Here is a 13,857-nt window from a genome sequence, read left to right on the forward strand (position 1 = left end):
TAATGAGATACTATCTCAAAATAATGAGATAGTATCTCAAAATAATGAGATACTATCTCAAAATAATGAGATACTATCTCAAAATAATGAGATACTATCTCAAAATAATGAGATACTATCTCATTATAATGAGATAGTATCTCAAAATAATGAGATAGTATCTCAAAATAATGAGATAGTATCTCAAAATAATGAGATACTATCTCATTATAATGAGATAGTATCTCAAAATAATGAGATAGTATCTCATTATAATGAGATAGTATCTCAAAATAATGAGATAGTATCTCATTATAATGAGATAGTATCTCAAAATAATGAGATACTATCTCATTATAATGAGATAATTTTTTTATTTTTTTTTTAGCAGAGTGGCGGAAACGGGCTTCCATACAGATTTACTAAACACAATATTCATAATTTTATTTGAACAATCTGGGTCACTCAAGAGTTTTCTTGAAATTTCTACGACCGCCTTAGAAACCACGCCTTCCATTACGACGTAGCGAGCATGACATCAGCGGCGTCTTGACGTAAGTGGACAGTGCGTGACACAGCTAAACAGACGAGGATCTTCGCAAACAAGGCAGCAGACGTCAGGGTCTACAGACTAAAACTACAGACTAAAACACTTTGATAAATTATAGAGTTATATTGGCTGGAAGAATACATTGATTTTCTTTTTACAAAACCAAAGACCGAGAAGAAAGCCGCGACTGGTGAGTAAACCTAGCTGAGGCTAGCTGCTAGCGTAGCAAAGAAGCCAGCCGTGAGAATACATTCTAACCATAAATATTCAAGATTTGTTTTTAGTATTTGTTATTGACATTTATGGAGAACTATACTGTGTGGTGTTGGCGCTTCTTTCAATTTAGCAGAGATATGTGTTATTGCTCACTTTGGGTAAATTAAGTAGTTGCTTAATTTCTATATCTTGTTACTATAATTCATTCATGTTACATTGTGAACATGTATTACTTATCGCAAAAATCTCTCTCATTTTGAAGTTCTTGTGTTCTGTTTGTCTAACAGAATAATGGATAACTTGAGCTATTAGTTAATCGATCATCTGTGAGTCTGATCGAACTTAGCTTAGCCGCTTGCTAATAATTTAGCAAACTCATTGTTGGTCTGCAGACTGATAATCATGTGACTCATGACTATCCCCAAAGCCTCATTGTTATTACAATGGAGACCAGTTCTAAGAACTGCTAGCTTCTCATCTATTTAAGTTTTTTATTTATTTGTCTTTTTCAGAATAAAAACCAGTCATTTTCATCAGAAGACCCATTAAAATGGAGTTTCCAGATTTGGGAGAGCACTGCTCTGAGAAGACCTGCAAGCGTTTAGGTGAATAAAGTCTCAAATAAAAACATTTTGTTGATGTTATTTGACTGGAAAGATAATCAACATTAATCAATAAGCTGATGTATAATGATGGCGCTTGATAAAATTTAATGTTTCAATTCTTGACTGTGTGTTGTATGACTTTGTATTTTTGTGTTTTTATGATGTGAAGCACGTTGAAATGCCTTGTTGCTGAATGATGATATACAAATAAAATGTGATTGATTGATAAACTTGTTCCCTCATAAAATACTGCTTGTTGATTGCAGATTTTCTTCCAATGAGATGTGATGCCTGTCAGGAGATTTTCTGTAAGGATCACATCACCTATGCAAATCACAAATGTACATCATCCTACAAAAAGGTGAGTTGATAAAACCTAATAAAATATGAACTTATGTTCAGGCCTGATTTTTATCCTCTTCAATAAAAACTTTATGAAAAAAAAATACTCATTGTATTCATCTTTTAATTAATGCATCCAATTACTACAAAATGTTTCTGGACAAACAATTACACCATGGGTTTTACTTTTATGAGATTACTTTTGAATTACATTTATGTCTATTTGATCTACCCAATGTACTGATCTTGTCATATGTTGTCCCATTTATTTTAATGTAATCTAGGTCACACAGCATTATCCAAAACGTATTAACCTAAGCTTGGTTGTTCTTGTGAAGCCAGTAACGTATTCCACACGTATTAAACTGTGACAACAAGTAGCCATATAAACAACTCATGTGGATTAGTAGCAATGTTGCTTGGAGAATCAATCAGAATCTGTAGATTTTATGGGCCTTGGTTTTGAAAATGAATTGGTTGAATTGGAATGTTTTTGAGTTCTATATACAATTTTCTAGTTTGTTCCTTTGTTTGCTTAATACTGTTGTGTATGTTCTTGCAGGATGTCCAGGTTCCAGTTTGCCCGTTGTGTAATACTCCCATTCCCATCAAAAGAGGCGAAATGCCCGACATAAAAGTGGGAGAACACATCGACCGGGACTGCAAATCAGACCCTGCGCAAAGAAAGAGGAAGGTTAAAATAATGCAGAGTTCCCCCTAATCATGTGGCACAACGTAATCAAAAACAGTGATAACTGGTGTTTTTTTTTTCTTTCTTCAGATATTCACAAATAAATGTTCTAAAGGTGGCTGTAAACAAAAGGAAATGATACGAGTTACCTGCGACCAGTGTCATTTAAATTACTGTCTCAAACATCGACACCCACTAGACCACGACTGTAAGACTGATGGGAAGCCTCTTTCCAAATCTGGGTGAGTACAGTTGTCCTAAGTATTCTGAAAATGCTTTTCCTTTTTTTTCTGAATTATCACATTGAACCTAATGACTAAAGTTTTTTTTTGCTTTTTCCATAGACATGCTGCTGTAATGAGGTCTCAAGGTGCTTCCTCTTCGTCTGCCTCTAGTTCTCGTTCATCTGCTTCAGAAAACCCTCGGCCTGTTTCTAATGGCGTAACTGTAAACAACAGAGCTTACAGCTCAGGGTGAGTGTTGCTACCCCACATTTGTTCAGTAATGGACATATTGAATATATATATACTTTATTTAACACATTGTATTCCTGCTTTTCCCAGTTCTATCCCGCAGATTCCTACATCTGTTTCAGCACAGAATGTAATTCCTTCTTCGGCATCCTTTCAGGCTGGCATGGTATGTACACAACTTTGATGAAATCACCTTATGTAAAGTAACCACTAGTATATTAAAAGTGAACTCAAACATTCTGCTTCTACCTTGTCACTTCAGACAGAGGAGCAGGCTTTACAAAGAGCGCTGGAGATGTCTTTGGCTGATTCGAGGCCAGCTGTTCAACCAACCCTCAGGTGAGTTACGTTAACAAAGTGCCTCTGGTTTTCCCTATCTTCCTCTTCATTTAGTTGCTTATTAAGTAAATCCGTAGTGTGTGTATATAATATAGTTGAAATGCAGATTGCAGGTGTTTCTCAGTGACAAGGGTGGGTATGATAGTTGGCCTATATGGCAAGCTGCTTCTGCATTTAATTTTCAGGATTGCCGCTTAGATCTTCATCGTCCCTGTTTAGCTGTGAAATGAACGTTTTCTTTATATGCTAAAAAAGTCTTTTCACAAATGCATGCAGAATCCTTTTATAACTGAACATTAATTTTTAAACCCAGAACTCTGGTTAGATGCTGTTTTTACTGTTCAGGTGGTTTACAGTCTCCCAGGTCATTTATGGTTGATTTTCCCCTTGTTGCTGTGAATGATGAGCATATCCAGCAATATTGTTCTGAAGGTTATGATAATGTTCCAAAAGGACATAAAGGCATTTTTAGAATCTACATGAATTTATAAACATTCTCTAATTCAGCTTCCATCTTTTGCTTGGTTTTGATAGTTATTGAGCAATGTTTAATGCTGACAAAAATAGCATTCTTTATTGGTTGGGCCTGTGAGGTGTTCAAAGTTGTGGAGATAGTTTTAGAATGTAACCCTGTCCTGTGTGGTGTGACCTTTGGACTTTACAGTGCTCTTTGTTCAGTAATGTTCTCTAACAAACCACTGAGGCCTCCATATCACAGCTGGTTTTATGTATAGATAAAATTACACACAAAGATAAATTGCTATTTATCTTTGTGACTTCTGAAGGCAACTGTTTCTCTGGAATTTATACTGAGCTGAATCCAAATACATGCCACACTTTTCAGATTTTATATGTAAAAAAAAATAGAAAACAGTGTTTCTCTTCCCTTCCACTTAATGTGCGTGTGTGTGTGTGTGTGTGTGTGTGTGGTTTTTTTGCTTGGTCTATTACATATAAATGATGATAAAATAAACTGAATTATTTGAAAGGTGATCAAATGTATGTCATTGTATGAAGAAATATGAATAATCTTTTTTAGTTGGTATCCAGAAACCGACTTGGCTCTGTTTCAGATTTGAATTAAAGTAATGATGTAATGCATTGCTAATAGTGGGTCAAAAACGGCACATTTTTCTTGTAGCGTAGACCAAGTGCAAAGGAGAAAAACCACATAAACAAAGAAACCTGAAAAACAGCCTTTATAGCGCTCTGCTTACAGATTTGAACCATCACAAAGGCGTGGCTCTTTAGTATTTGTCGAACAAAACAGGCTTATGTGATTATTTAAATAATTTCAATAAGGTTGCACTTGAATCAAACTCAAGGATCCACCGTTATGCATGTCGTCCAGTTTGTGGGGTTTTCACTCCAGGATGTTTTCCTCTCAGCCCTCAGGAGCAGGAGGACCAGGCTCTGGCTCAGGCTCTGGCCGCCAGCGAAGAAGAGTACAGACGCCAGCAACAGAGGCAACAGGTACCTGGAATTTAGGCACCAGTAGCATGCTTACAGGAAAACATGTAGGTACACAGTTGTCATGGCAACCCATCCGCTTCTGAACTTTTGTGTTTTTGGTTTTTTTAGCAGCAGATGAAAGGCTAATTTACATCAAATTTCTAATAGGTTTTTGAAAATGTGTGGATGAAAATTCTTTGTTTCTAACTGGGTTTTCTTTCTCCTTTCTCTTTAGGGAAGAGAGACCAAACAGTCCACCTGCTGCCTTTCTTAGTCTTGGAGCCCCATTTATGCTTCAAGCTTTGCTAATTGTTTGCTAGATAATGTACTTCTCAGATGTCAGTACCCAGAATGATTGATTGTACCATGAAGAATTGCTCTTAAAAGTTGCTGCAATCTTGCCATCTTCCACATATAAGCACATACACTTTTCAGCAGGATCTGTCATTTTTAATAAATTAGTTGTGAATATTTTATATGCCTATAATGATGACTCTATTATGATACAGATATTGAATAAATTAAAGGTGCACTTAAATTTTAACTTTGTCCTTTGAGTGTAATTTAATGCAACTCATCTAAAGTGCTAGTCTTGTTAAAGCGGCTCAGGAAGTCCATCAGAGGAGTGAGGTGGAATAAATTTGTGCATGCTTTTAGTGGGAAATGTCAGTGTGAGAGGATGTTTTCTAGCACAGCCTCTTTGTGTGTGACTGTTTGTTGTGTTGACCTGGAATATTCATAATCACATTTCCTAAATTTAGCTGTTTGGGTTTTTTGCTTTTTATCTTTAATTAGAAAATGGCTGATTGCTTTTCAAGTCAAATGTAAACAAGATAAAAGCATGGGTAATACAAGAGATAAATGGAACTGGAAATAATTGATTCTACTGTTGATGACAATGAAATCAACATTTATTTTTTGCTAACTGCATTAGAGTTACACAAAGTACATCATTATGAGCGATGTTAAACTGCTGATTTTGTTGTGAAATGCAGCATATCAAATCAACTCAATTTAATTGTCGTAATCAAGTTTTATCACAATAGTCTTTTGCTGCTCAGACTGTAGTAATTATCAGAATGTCAATTTATTCAAAACACTTGAGAGAAATGTTTCACTGATTCACTCTGCAGTTTAGATCACAATAATAATTCAACATAGACATTTGGAGATAAAGGGTTAACGGAACAAAGTTTAGTCATTACTGGTGACATCACTGTGGAGAAAGTATTTGCCCCTTTACAAATCTCTTCTGGTTTTGCTCTCTTTACCTTGTTTTATCTCTTCAAATATAGTTTAATACTAGACAAAGATCACCTGGGGATATACTAAATAGCGGCCATCTAATAATTTCTTAAGGGAAAAAGACATTGCTTCCTCGGCCTTTTATCAAAATACATCCCTTAAACTAATAATTCATGATTGTGAATAAACTAATTAGCATTTTTACCAATTTTTTTTTAAAGCTGAGTTCAGTAAGCCTGATTACTGCCAGATGTGCATAATCAAAAAATGACTTAAATAGGACCTATCTAACACAAAGTAGTCAAAGATACTTAAAATCAAACTGAATGAACTTATTTAACTAAATTGACAAATGATCCAAAAAATCTCAAAACCCAGAAAATCATCTAAGTATTGCAGATCTCACTTACTTCTATTAAAATGACATAAAGAAATATAAAGTTGTGCAAATTCCAGTATGCAAGAGACTAAAATAAAATGTATATATAGTAATAACATAACTACAAAGCAATATTTTACAACATTTTAAGCGAAAGAGACTTTTATGAATACTTTTTTTTTCCTAATATATAAATGCTTATAGTAGGTATGATGTATTAATTGTGTCTGGTGTATTTTTTGGTTAAAATGTTTGTTCTTCATGCAGTTAATTTACTAACAGTGGGTAGAGTTTTACTGAAGAAAGAGTAGTGATACTTAATATCACTCAAGTGAGAGTAAAAAGTATGGTGTAGTAAAATTACTTCTGAGGTTTTTTTTTTGTTTGTTTGTTTTTCCCAAAAAAAGTTATTAAAGTAAAGCGGAGTAAAGCTCACAAGCAGAGAGAAGTATTCTCCCCTTTGGATTTCTTCTTTATTATTATTGAACCTTATATTACTGCAGTCCTTTTAAAGAAGGTTTGATGTCATTTTCGCAACCTCCTAGATGAGACGCTGATAAACTTTTGGAGTAATTCTTATAGGTATACCTCTCAGGTTCATGACAGTTTGTTTCCTGTGATAGCTCTCACTGTGCTGTCACAGGTTGCTGGAAAAAAACAAGTCTTACAGATGTCATTTAACCCTTTTCAAAACTGATGAATGACATTTCTTTTTCATTATAATTCCTTGAATTTCTTTAAATTGTGCATAATATGACTCTTATTTTCTCTTTTTGTAGATCATAGAACTTTGGATCTAAAAAGTCATGGGTGTGCCTAGTAATATTAAGCCAAAACAATACGTAATCAATGAAGCCTTGGTTTTTTTATTGTTAATCCATGAATATTATTTTTTTTATTTGTTTGTTTTACTTAGCGCTTTTTTTCCTAAGTAATTTCTTGGACAGCTATGTTTTCTTGAGTAAAATATGTTGATGTAGTGCATCATTTGAGCAGAATTTCTGGGTTCTCCAACCAGCTCTGGTCAGATTTATGTAGGCAAAATCTATTTACACAATAAACAGCAGGGGGCAGTAAGGCACCAATAATGGTCCCAATTTATTCCCATATCCATACCAGAGTAAATTTGCACTGCAATAATTTCTTCTTACGCACATCACTGTAATTAAAATCTTTTTATCCAATATCTTTTGCCATATCTTCCATTAACATAATGAATATACAAAACAACCACCTACATAGTTGTTTAATATGAGTAACCTTTAAAGTAGTTAAAGAGCAGAGCTGAAAAATAGTGTGGTGACACTTACTGTCCAAATCCATTTATATAATGGTAATTAAAAGGCACAGTTTGGAGGCAAGCAGCTCTTTGGCCATGCCCTTTGACCTGGAGCAGCTTGCAAGTGTCAGAAAAATCTAATTACCATCATCTGATGCCATTGATGTGGTTACATGAGTCATCGTTTTGCAGGTATACTTTAATGAAGTGCAGCACTGCGATTGTAGAGTAGATTCATTTTCATGCAAATTGTATTCTTCAGTTTTGCCATCACAGCATGCTTTATTATTGTATTCAGGTATGCAGTTATGCACTAGAAAACTTGATCAGTTCCAGCATCTTACTGCATTAATTTACATATTCATAATTTTCTCAATCTACTATAAGTAAGCTTTTAAATAAATGCAAATTTAGTTGCTTGGTTGTACAATGCTGCGACATATAGTCAGAAGTCAAAGCATTTCAAATTATCTTACCCTGCTGATCACATAGATCAGATTTAATGTCCTCTGTGATAAAGCACACGCATTACATGAATTTCAAATTATTAATCAGACAGTTTGATAACACCCATAGACAGAGCAGGAGTGTTTTCTGCTGCAGTCATTTTCTAATCTTTGTGAAATTGGGATTTTATAGTAATAAAATTAAATGAAATTTGATTTTCCATGAACACAAAAAAAAAGTTTCGGTTGAATCTGGAAATATTATGATATTGGGTAATCAAACCTATAGCAAATGGATCAATCAGAAAGCTATTTTGTTTAAGGACTCAACAGTATGTGCAGCTCAGAGAACAGAGCTTTCTTGCAGTTTTCAAATGCAGATTTTTTGCTATGAAATATTGGAGACGAACTCCACAAGAAAGTTCTTGCAGAAGCAAAATTAAACCAAGGTTTTTTTCTACTACTTTTGCCAAAAGAAATTCTCTTTGCCATTGTTCTAAAGGTCACTCTGTGGGTGAAGAAAACATTTAAACTCTTGACAGCTTTTGCATGGAAAATTCTCACCTCTGCTCCCTCGATCCTGTCTTTGCAGATTATAGTCAATTTTTAAATCTAGATGGGGTGTTCAAGCACACCTGGTTCCTGTGACACAATACTCTTCACTCAGAGAGCTAAACAACTACATTGTTGAATGTGAACATAATCCCCATGGTTGTTGATATTGTGGCAGGGTTTTTTCAAGGCTTTCTGGCTAATAGCTGCAAACTGTTTCTGTGTGGAAAAGTATGCAGCCCTGCTTTCCTCTAAAAATACAGTGGAATATAATACTGAGGTGTTGACATTTTGCCATTTGTAAAGGTCACAAATGAACAAAATGTGGAGATCCAAAGAAATAGTGTGACACACTAACATACAAGTTAAACATAAAAGAGTTGCAAAATAACATAGAACAAAAACATGTCTTGAATTTGAATAAACAACTGTGCTGTCCTCTCACACTGAGAAATAGAACAAAGAGATGAGATACACCGAAAAAGTACAAAAACATATTTTGCTAGTGTTGACACCAACATGTAGTTCTGCATACCAACAAAAGTATTATTTTATTTTATGTAAGACGTACCCCATTTCATTTGAGGACAATTTTTCGCTTAGGTTAGTTTTATTATTTTCCATTTTTTATAAACAACAAAATGCATTTTTTTTTAACAGGACTAAACACATTTTATTGGATAGATCTGAGAGTAAAATACATTGCTATTCAGATCTACCCAATATATGTAAAAGTCATATAAAAGAAAACATTTAGACTCAGTTGCTCAAGAAGAAATGTGTGGTAAATAGACAAGAGTGAACTCATCGGTTGCTTTTTATATGTAACCATGTAAAGCGCCGAATAAGACTGATGTCATTAATTGTTTAGAGAGATTTCAGCATGCAACCATGTATGCAATTGCTCTCTTAAGTTATCGCTTACATGCCTAAGACCCCTTCTAAGATATGAATATGTAAACTGTTGTAAATCCTTTTAAGAGCCCACAACTGGGCTTCTCTGGGGTCACTCAGAGTTGAGGGAGCCAGTATATTGCTCTATGCTTTAGAATTAATAAGAGGCTATTTCATTCTAAGAGCAGTTCTTGGTTCAGGTCAAGCCTTGACCATTATGGTCATGCAGAAGGCAGGCTAAGAGCCTCAAAGTCATTTTCAATCTTCAGCTTTCGCAAGGAAATCATAAGGCTTATTGGCTGGATCTGTGTTGGATTTACATTTTATTATGTTGGCATTTTCCACGCAGAGACATGAGTTCACTAGGAGTAATGTGATCCAATCCAGCATCTACAGTACAAATTCTGACAAAATATATGCTGATATGCAAATTAAACTAAGAATATAATTTTTCTTTACCCAGTTGCTATGTTGTTTTGTTGGTGAATAATAAGTTTAATTATTATTATTATTATTAATTTTGAAAGTTGAGAGAATTAGACATACAAAAGCTGGAAATTTGTACAAATTCTACACTAAATGGCAGCCATTTATTGAGTTTGCTTGTTGTGTTTTACAGGCTAGAAGCAAATTACAGGAGCTGTTTCCGGCAAATGTTTTCTTCCTGCCATTTTTCCATGAAGATCAGATCTGGATCTGCTAAATGCAATATAAATGGTTGGACTGAGCAGTAGATCTCGAGCTCCTCCAGAGGTAAGATGCGCATCTTGGCTGCATCTCTGATTAATATTCTTTTTGGCAGGCCTGTTAGATTGACTGGAAATCTTTACCTCTCAGTCTCTTCCTTTTTTGCATCATAGTACGATTAAAGCGTAAGATATTTTGTTACAACCTAACTCTCATTTGAACTTCTTCACAACTTTATCTGTGAGCTATCTGGTGTGTTCCTTGGATGTAATGAGGCTGTTGACTAATGTATTCAAACAGGCTTTCAAACAACAGGGGTAATTATACTGAAATACACACATTTGGATTATTTATTAATTATGTGACTTCTGGAGGCACTAGATTTTATTTTTGATTATCTGACCAAGCACTTTCCAGATGTCAACTCGTTGTACAGGAAGTACAATTATTTAATTTATGGCAAAATGTGAAACATCTCAAGGAGAAAGAATATTTTATGAGGCAGTAAATAAAATAATACAATCATAACAATGCATTGGCTAGCTTGTCTTTTGGCATATATATATTTTGTTTCATTGTTTACATGGGAGCTGACAGCAAAGCTCTAAATTGCAACTGGAGATGTAGGGCCTAGAAGTTGAAGAGGAAAAAGCTCAGAGCTCTAATGTGACTGCAATTTCCTAGCAAGACCAGTTGCACTTCACAACTCAGCAGGAACTCAGCAGAGTGGTTCAAAATATGCCCAGGGTGGCCTAGTGGAAAAGTTTGTAAGATAACAGACAATTACAGCTGTATGCATTCTTTTTATATTTATACATAAAAAATATTGATTTAGATCAAAATTCCGTCTCCATGCTCCTTAAGAAGCTTTATAGGATTTACTCCTAAGGCTATACACTGTTGTGGCAAATTAATAAACTACAAAGCTCTCTGGAGGATTTTGCTTCGGTAAACCAGCTGGACAGCAGACTGTGAATGTTGAGGGACTAATTTGCTAAAACATGCATTTATTATAAATCAGATGCTGAGCTTGTTTACTAGTAGCACCACCAATGATGCAAGACCAAAAACGCAATGCAGCTCACTCAACCTTCCCCATTCACTGCAAACTATAACTTGGAGCTTTAATAGGACAAAGATTCCAACTAATTTTATATTAATTGAAAACATCTACTGTCTACAACAAGTAAGTAGCAAGTATTTTATTGTAAACTAAGGTTTAAAGTACAGTCAATGTGCAATGCTGATGCTTTTGTTGCTTAGTCTCCCAGAACAAAGTGCCATTTACTGTCATGCATAAAAACTTGAGCAGAAACAATGTTAATTGCAGCCATAAAGCATTGCGAGCTGTAGACTCGGTAAGTGTAGTGAAGCTCAGCGTGATAAGTATACTTGACATTCATTCAGATATCAAAGTGGAACAAACCCAACAGAGCAAAACTGCCTGTTATTATTTTCCCCCATAATTCTAACTGCTTTGCCATTGAACACATGAGTAGTGTTCAGTCATAATAAGGTAGGAACTTGTGACAGAGTAAAAGCATTGTAAACATCACTATGCATGAAGCACACATGAATAGGTAGTGGTCAAACAAATGATGTTTGAATGTAATTTGTTTCAACTGACTGATTAAAAAACTAAAACTCTTATTAGGAAGTCTGACTGAATCAAATAAGATCTAGTCAGTTGTTTTAATTGTGAGTAAAACAAGATAACCATATAATTGCTTTATTGCTGGCACATTAAAGATGTTGTCTGGAACCAAAAAAAGCTAAATTCGTCCATGTTTTGACAATTACAGTCAGAAAGCAAACCAAAAATCATTTTTCCAAGATCTTCAGCTGCTTTTCATTATGTTCGGATGACTGAGAAATAGTTCAACATTCACAAGCTATGGCTTGGTTTCTGCTTCAGCTTCCATTAATTGCTTCTTGTTCTGCCACTATGCTGCTGTGTGTAATTATCGCTGCTTCTCATTTTCCAAGCGCCGCATGAATCTTTCAAAGAGCACGAGGACATGGAGAGAGTGTACCGTGATCAATAAGAAACAAGTCTAGGTCACATGTAAGAAGCTATAGCAGTGTTTCCCAACCCTGGTCCTCAAGGCACACTGCCCTGCATGTTTTAGGTATTTCCTTGCTTCAGTGCAGCTGATTTCAATTGATGACTGATTAACAGGCGTTTGTTGAACTGCAATCAGTTGAATCAGGCACGTTAAAGCAGGGAAACCTCTAAAACATGTAGGACAGTGTGCCTTGAGGACCAGGGTTGGGAAACACTGAGCTATAGTACTGTGAAACATTATTTCCCTACTAACAGATGTCACCTCCCCCTGGCCCCATGCTTAGATTTAGATAAAATAGATTTTAATGTCAGACAAGGGTAGCCTTAGTAAATACAAGATGCAGTCTTGAAGTAATGATTTCATTCATTAAGGGAAAAGGCTCTACAAACCAATCTAGCTCGGAGTTGAAAAGGTTTCTTTAGTCTACGGGTTTGGCAGTAAAACAATGTAAGAGTCACTCAACAAATGGGACTGATCACAGTTTCCTAATGGAGGCTACTACTACATTTTCACACAGGGCCAAGTTGGTTTGGATAGATTTTTTCCTTTTAATTAACAAAGTTATCATTTCAAAACTGCTTTTTGTATTTATTCATGTTACTCATGTTCAAGAAAGCAAAAACAGTAGAAATATCTCAGGGTTTTTTTCCCCTCACTGGCCTGAAGGTCTCTGTGCACAAATTATTTATGTTACCAAAAAAGCATTTATGTTAGCAAGTCAGGCAAATTCTTCACAAATTAATAGCTCAACCATCATGTTATAGTTTAATGATATTTGGTTTCCAGCTACTGTCTGTCCTTTACGTTTTAGCTCTCCAGTGAATTCATGGATTAGCTGAAGCCAGGGTATGTCATCCTGAGGTAACACTTGACTAAGAGTGTGCAGTGAAGTAGAAGATTTCTCTCTGCAGTGGGTATTTGATTGAATAGGTGTAAAATGGTAAAAAAAAACTCAGTGTTTTAATGTCACTGGAGAAGAGACAAAAGGACAAGTAATGCATGAATAAAAGACAAAGCACTGTTTTCAGTGCCAGGCGAATCTGCTCCTTCAGCTCAATCCTACATTTTTCAGTGGATTGTTTAAATAAAATATTTCTTCCTACCCTGTACTTAAACACCAGCACCTCTTGTTAAAAGTTTTCTATTCTGCAAAATAGCTGTTCTTCTAATGGACAATGCAAGCACACTCTGTGAAAGAGACAGTCATTTTAGAGTCTTTGAATTTAGTATCTTTTGTTTGATGATGTCAGGTTGTTCTGAAAATTTCAGAAAGTGCTCACTCAGCTTCTAGGAATTTTCTTAGAATGTCCAAGGTTAAAAAAAAGAAAGTAAACAGCAAGCAGCAGTTGTGTGGACAAAGGTGCCTTGCTCATGTCAAAGGTCAAAGGAGACTAGGAAAACAAGAGAACATTAGAACAGAAACACACTCGTTACCACTAATGTACACTGCATCTGGAAAGATTACATACAGTTTTTTCACATTTTGTAATGTTAAATCCTTGTTTCATATTACGTATAGCAATTAAAAAATTTTCCTCAAAGTTTGTTCAGCAGTGAATCCTTTGTTCAGCATGCCATCACTGTGCTGTTGTGCTGTGGCTGTACGTATGTGTGTGACTTCAATGTGATTACACTGATCTACATCACATAAAAGGGAATTTT

General features: G+C 35.2%; 1 protein-coding gene across 3 annotated transcripts; it reads left to right on the forward strand.

Moving 5' to 3' along the window:
- The first annotated feature begins 523 nt into the window (after positions 1-523).
- zfand2a (zinc finger, AN1-type domain 2A) lies at positions 524-5,191 on the forward strand. 3 transcript variants are annotated; one of them, XM_044099453.1, is made up of 10 exons: positions 527-719; positions 1,258-1,350; positions 1,617-1,711; positions 2,255-2,386; positions 2,474-2,625; positions 2,728-2,856; positions 2,947-3,022; positions 3,119-3,195; positions 4,584-4,668; positions 4,883-5,191. In XM_044099453.1, the coding sequence occupies exons 2-10, from the start codon at positions 1,296-1,298 to the stop codon at positions 4,919-4,921; spliced, it is 840 nt and encodes a 279-aa protein (XP_043955388.1). In that variant the 5' UTR covers positions 527-719; positions 1,258-1,295; the 3' UTR covers positions 4,922-5,191. The 3 variants fall into 3 exon arrangements, with proteins under 3 accessions (XP_043955390.1, XP_043955388.1, XP_043955389.1); XM_044099454.1 differs by having other exon boundaries at positions 4,584-4,712; positions 4,883-5,024; XM_044099455.1 differs by lacking the exons at positions 2,728-2,856; positions 2,947-3,022; positions 3,119-3,195; positions 4,584-4,668; positions 4,883-5,191 and having other exon boundaries at positions 524-719; positions 2,474-2,629.
- The last annotated feature ends 8,666 nt before the right edge of the window (positions 5,192-13,857 follow it).

Source organism: Gambusia affinis, linkage group LG19 (assembly GCF_019740435.1).
Source record: "Gambusia affinis linkage group LG19, SWU_Gaff_1.0, whole genome shotgun sequence".
Taxonomy (NCBI): Eukaryota; Metazoa; Chordata; class Actinopteri; order Cyprinodontiformes; family Poeciliidae; genus Gambusia; species Gambusia affinis.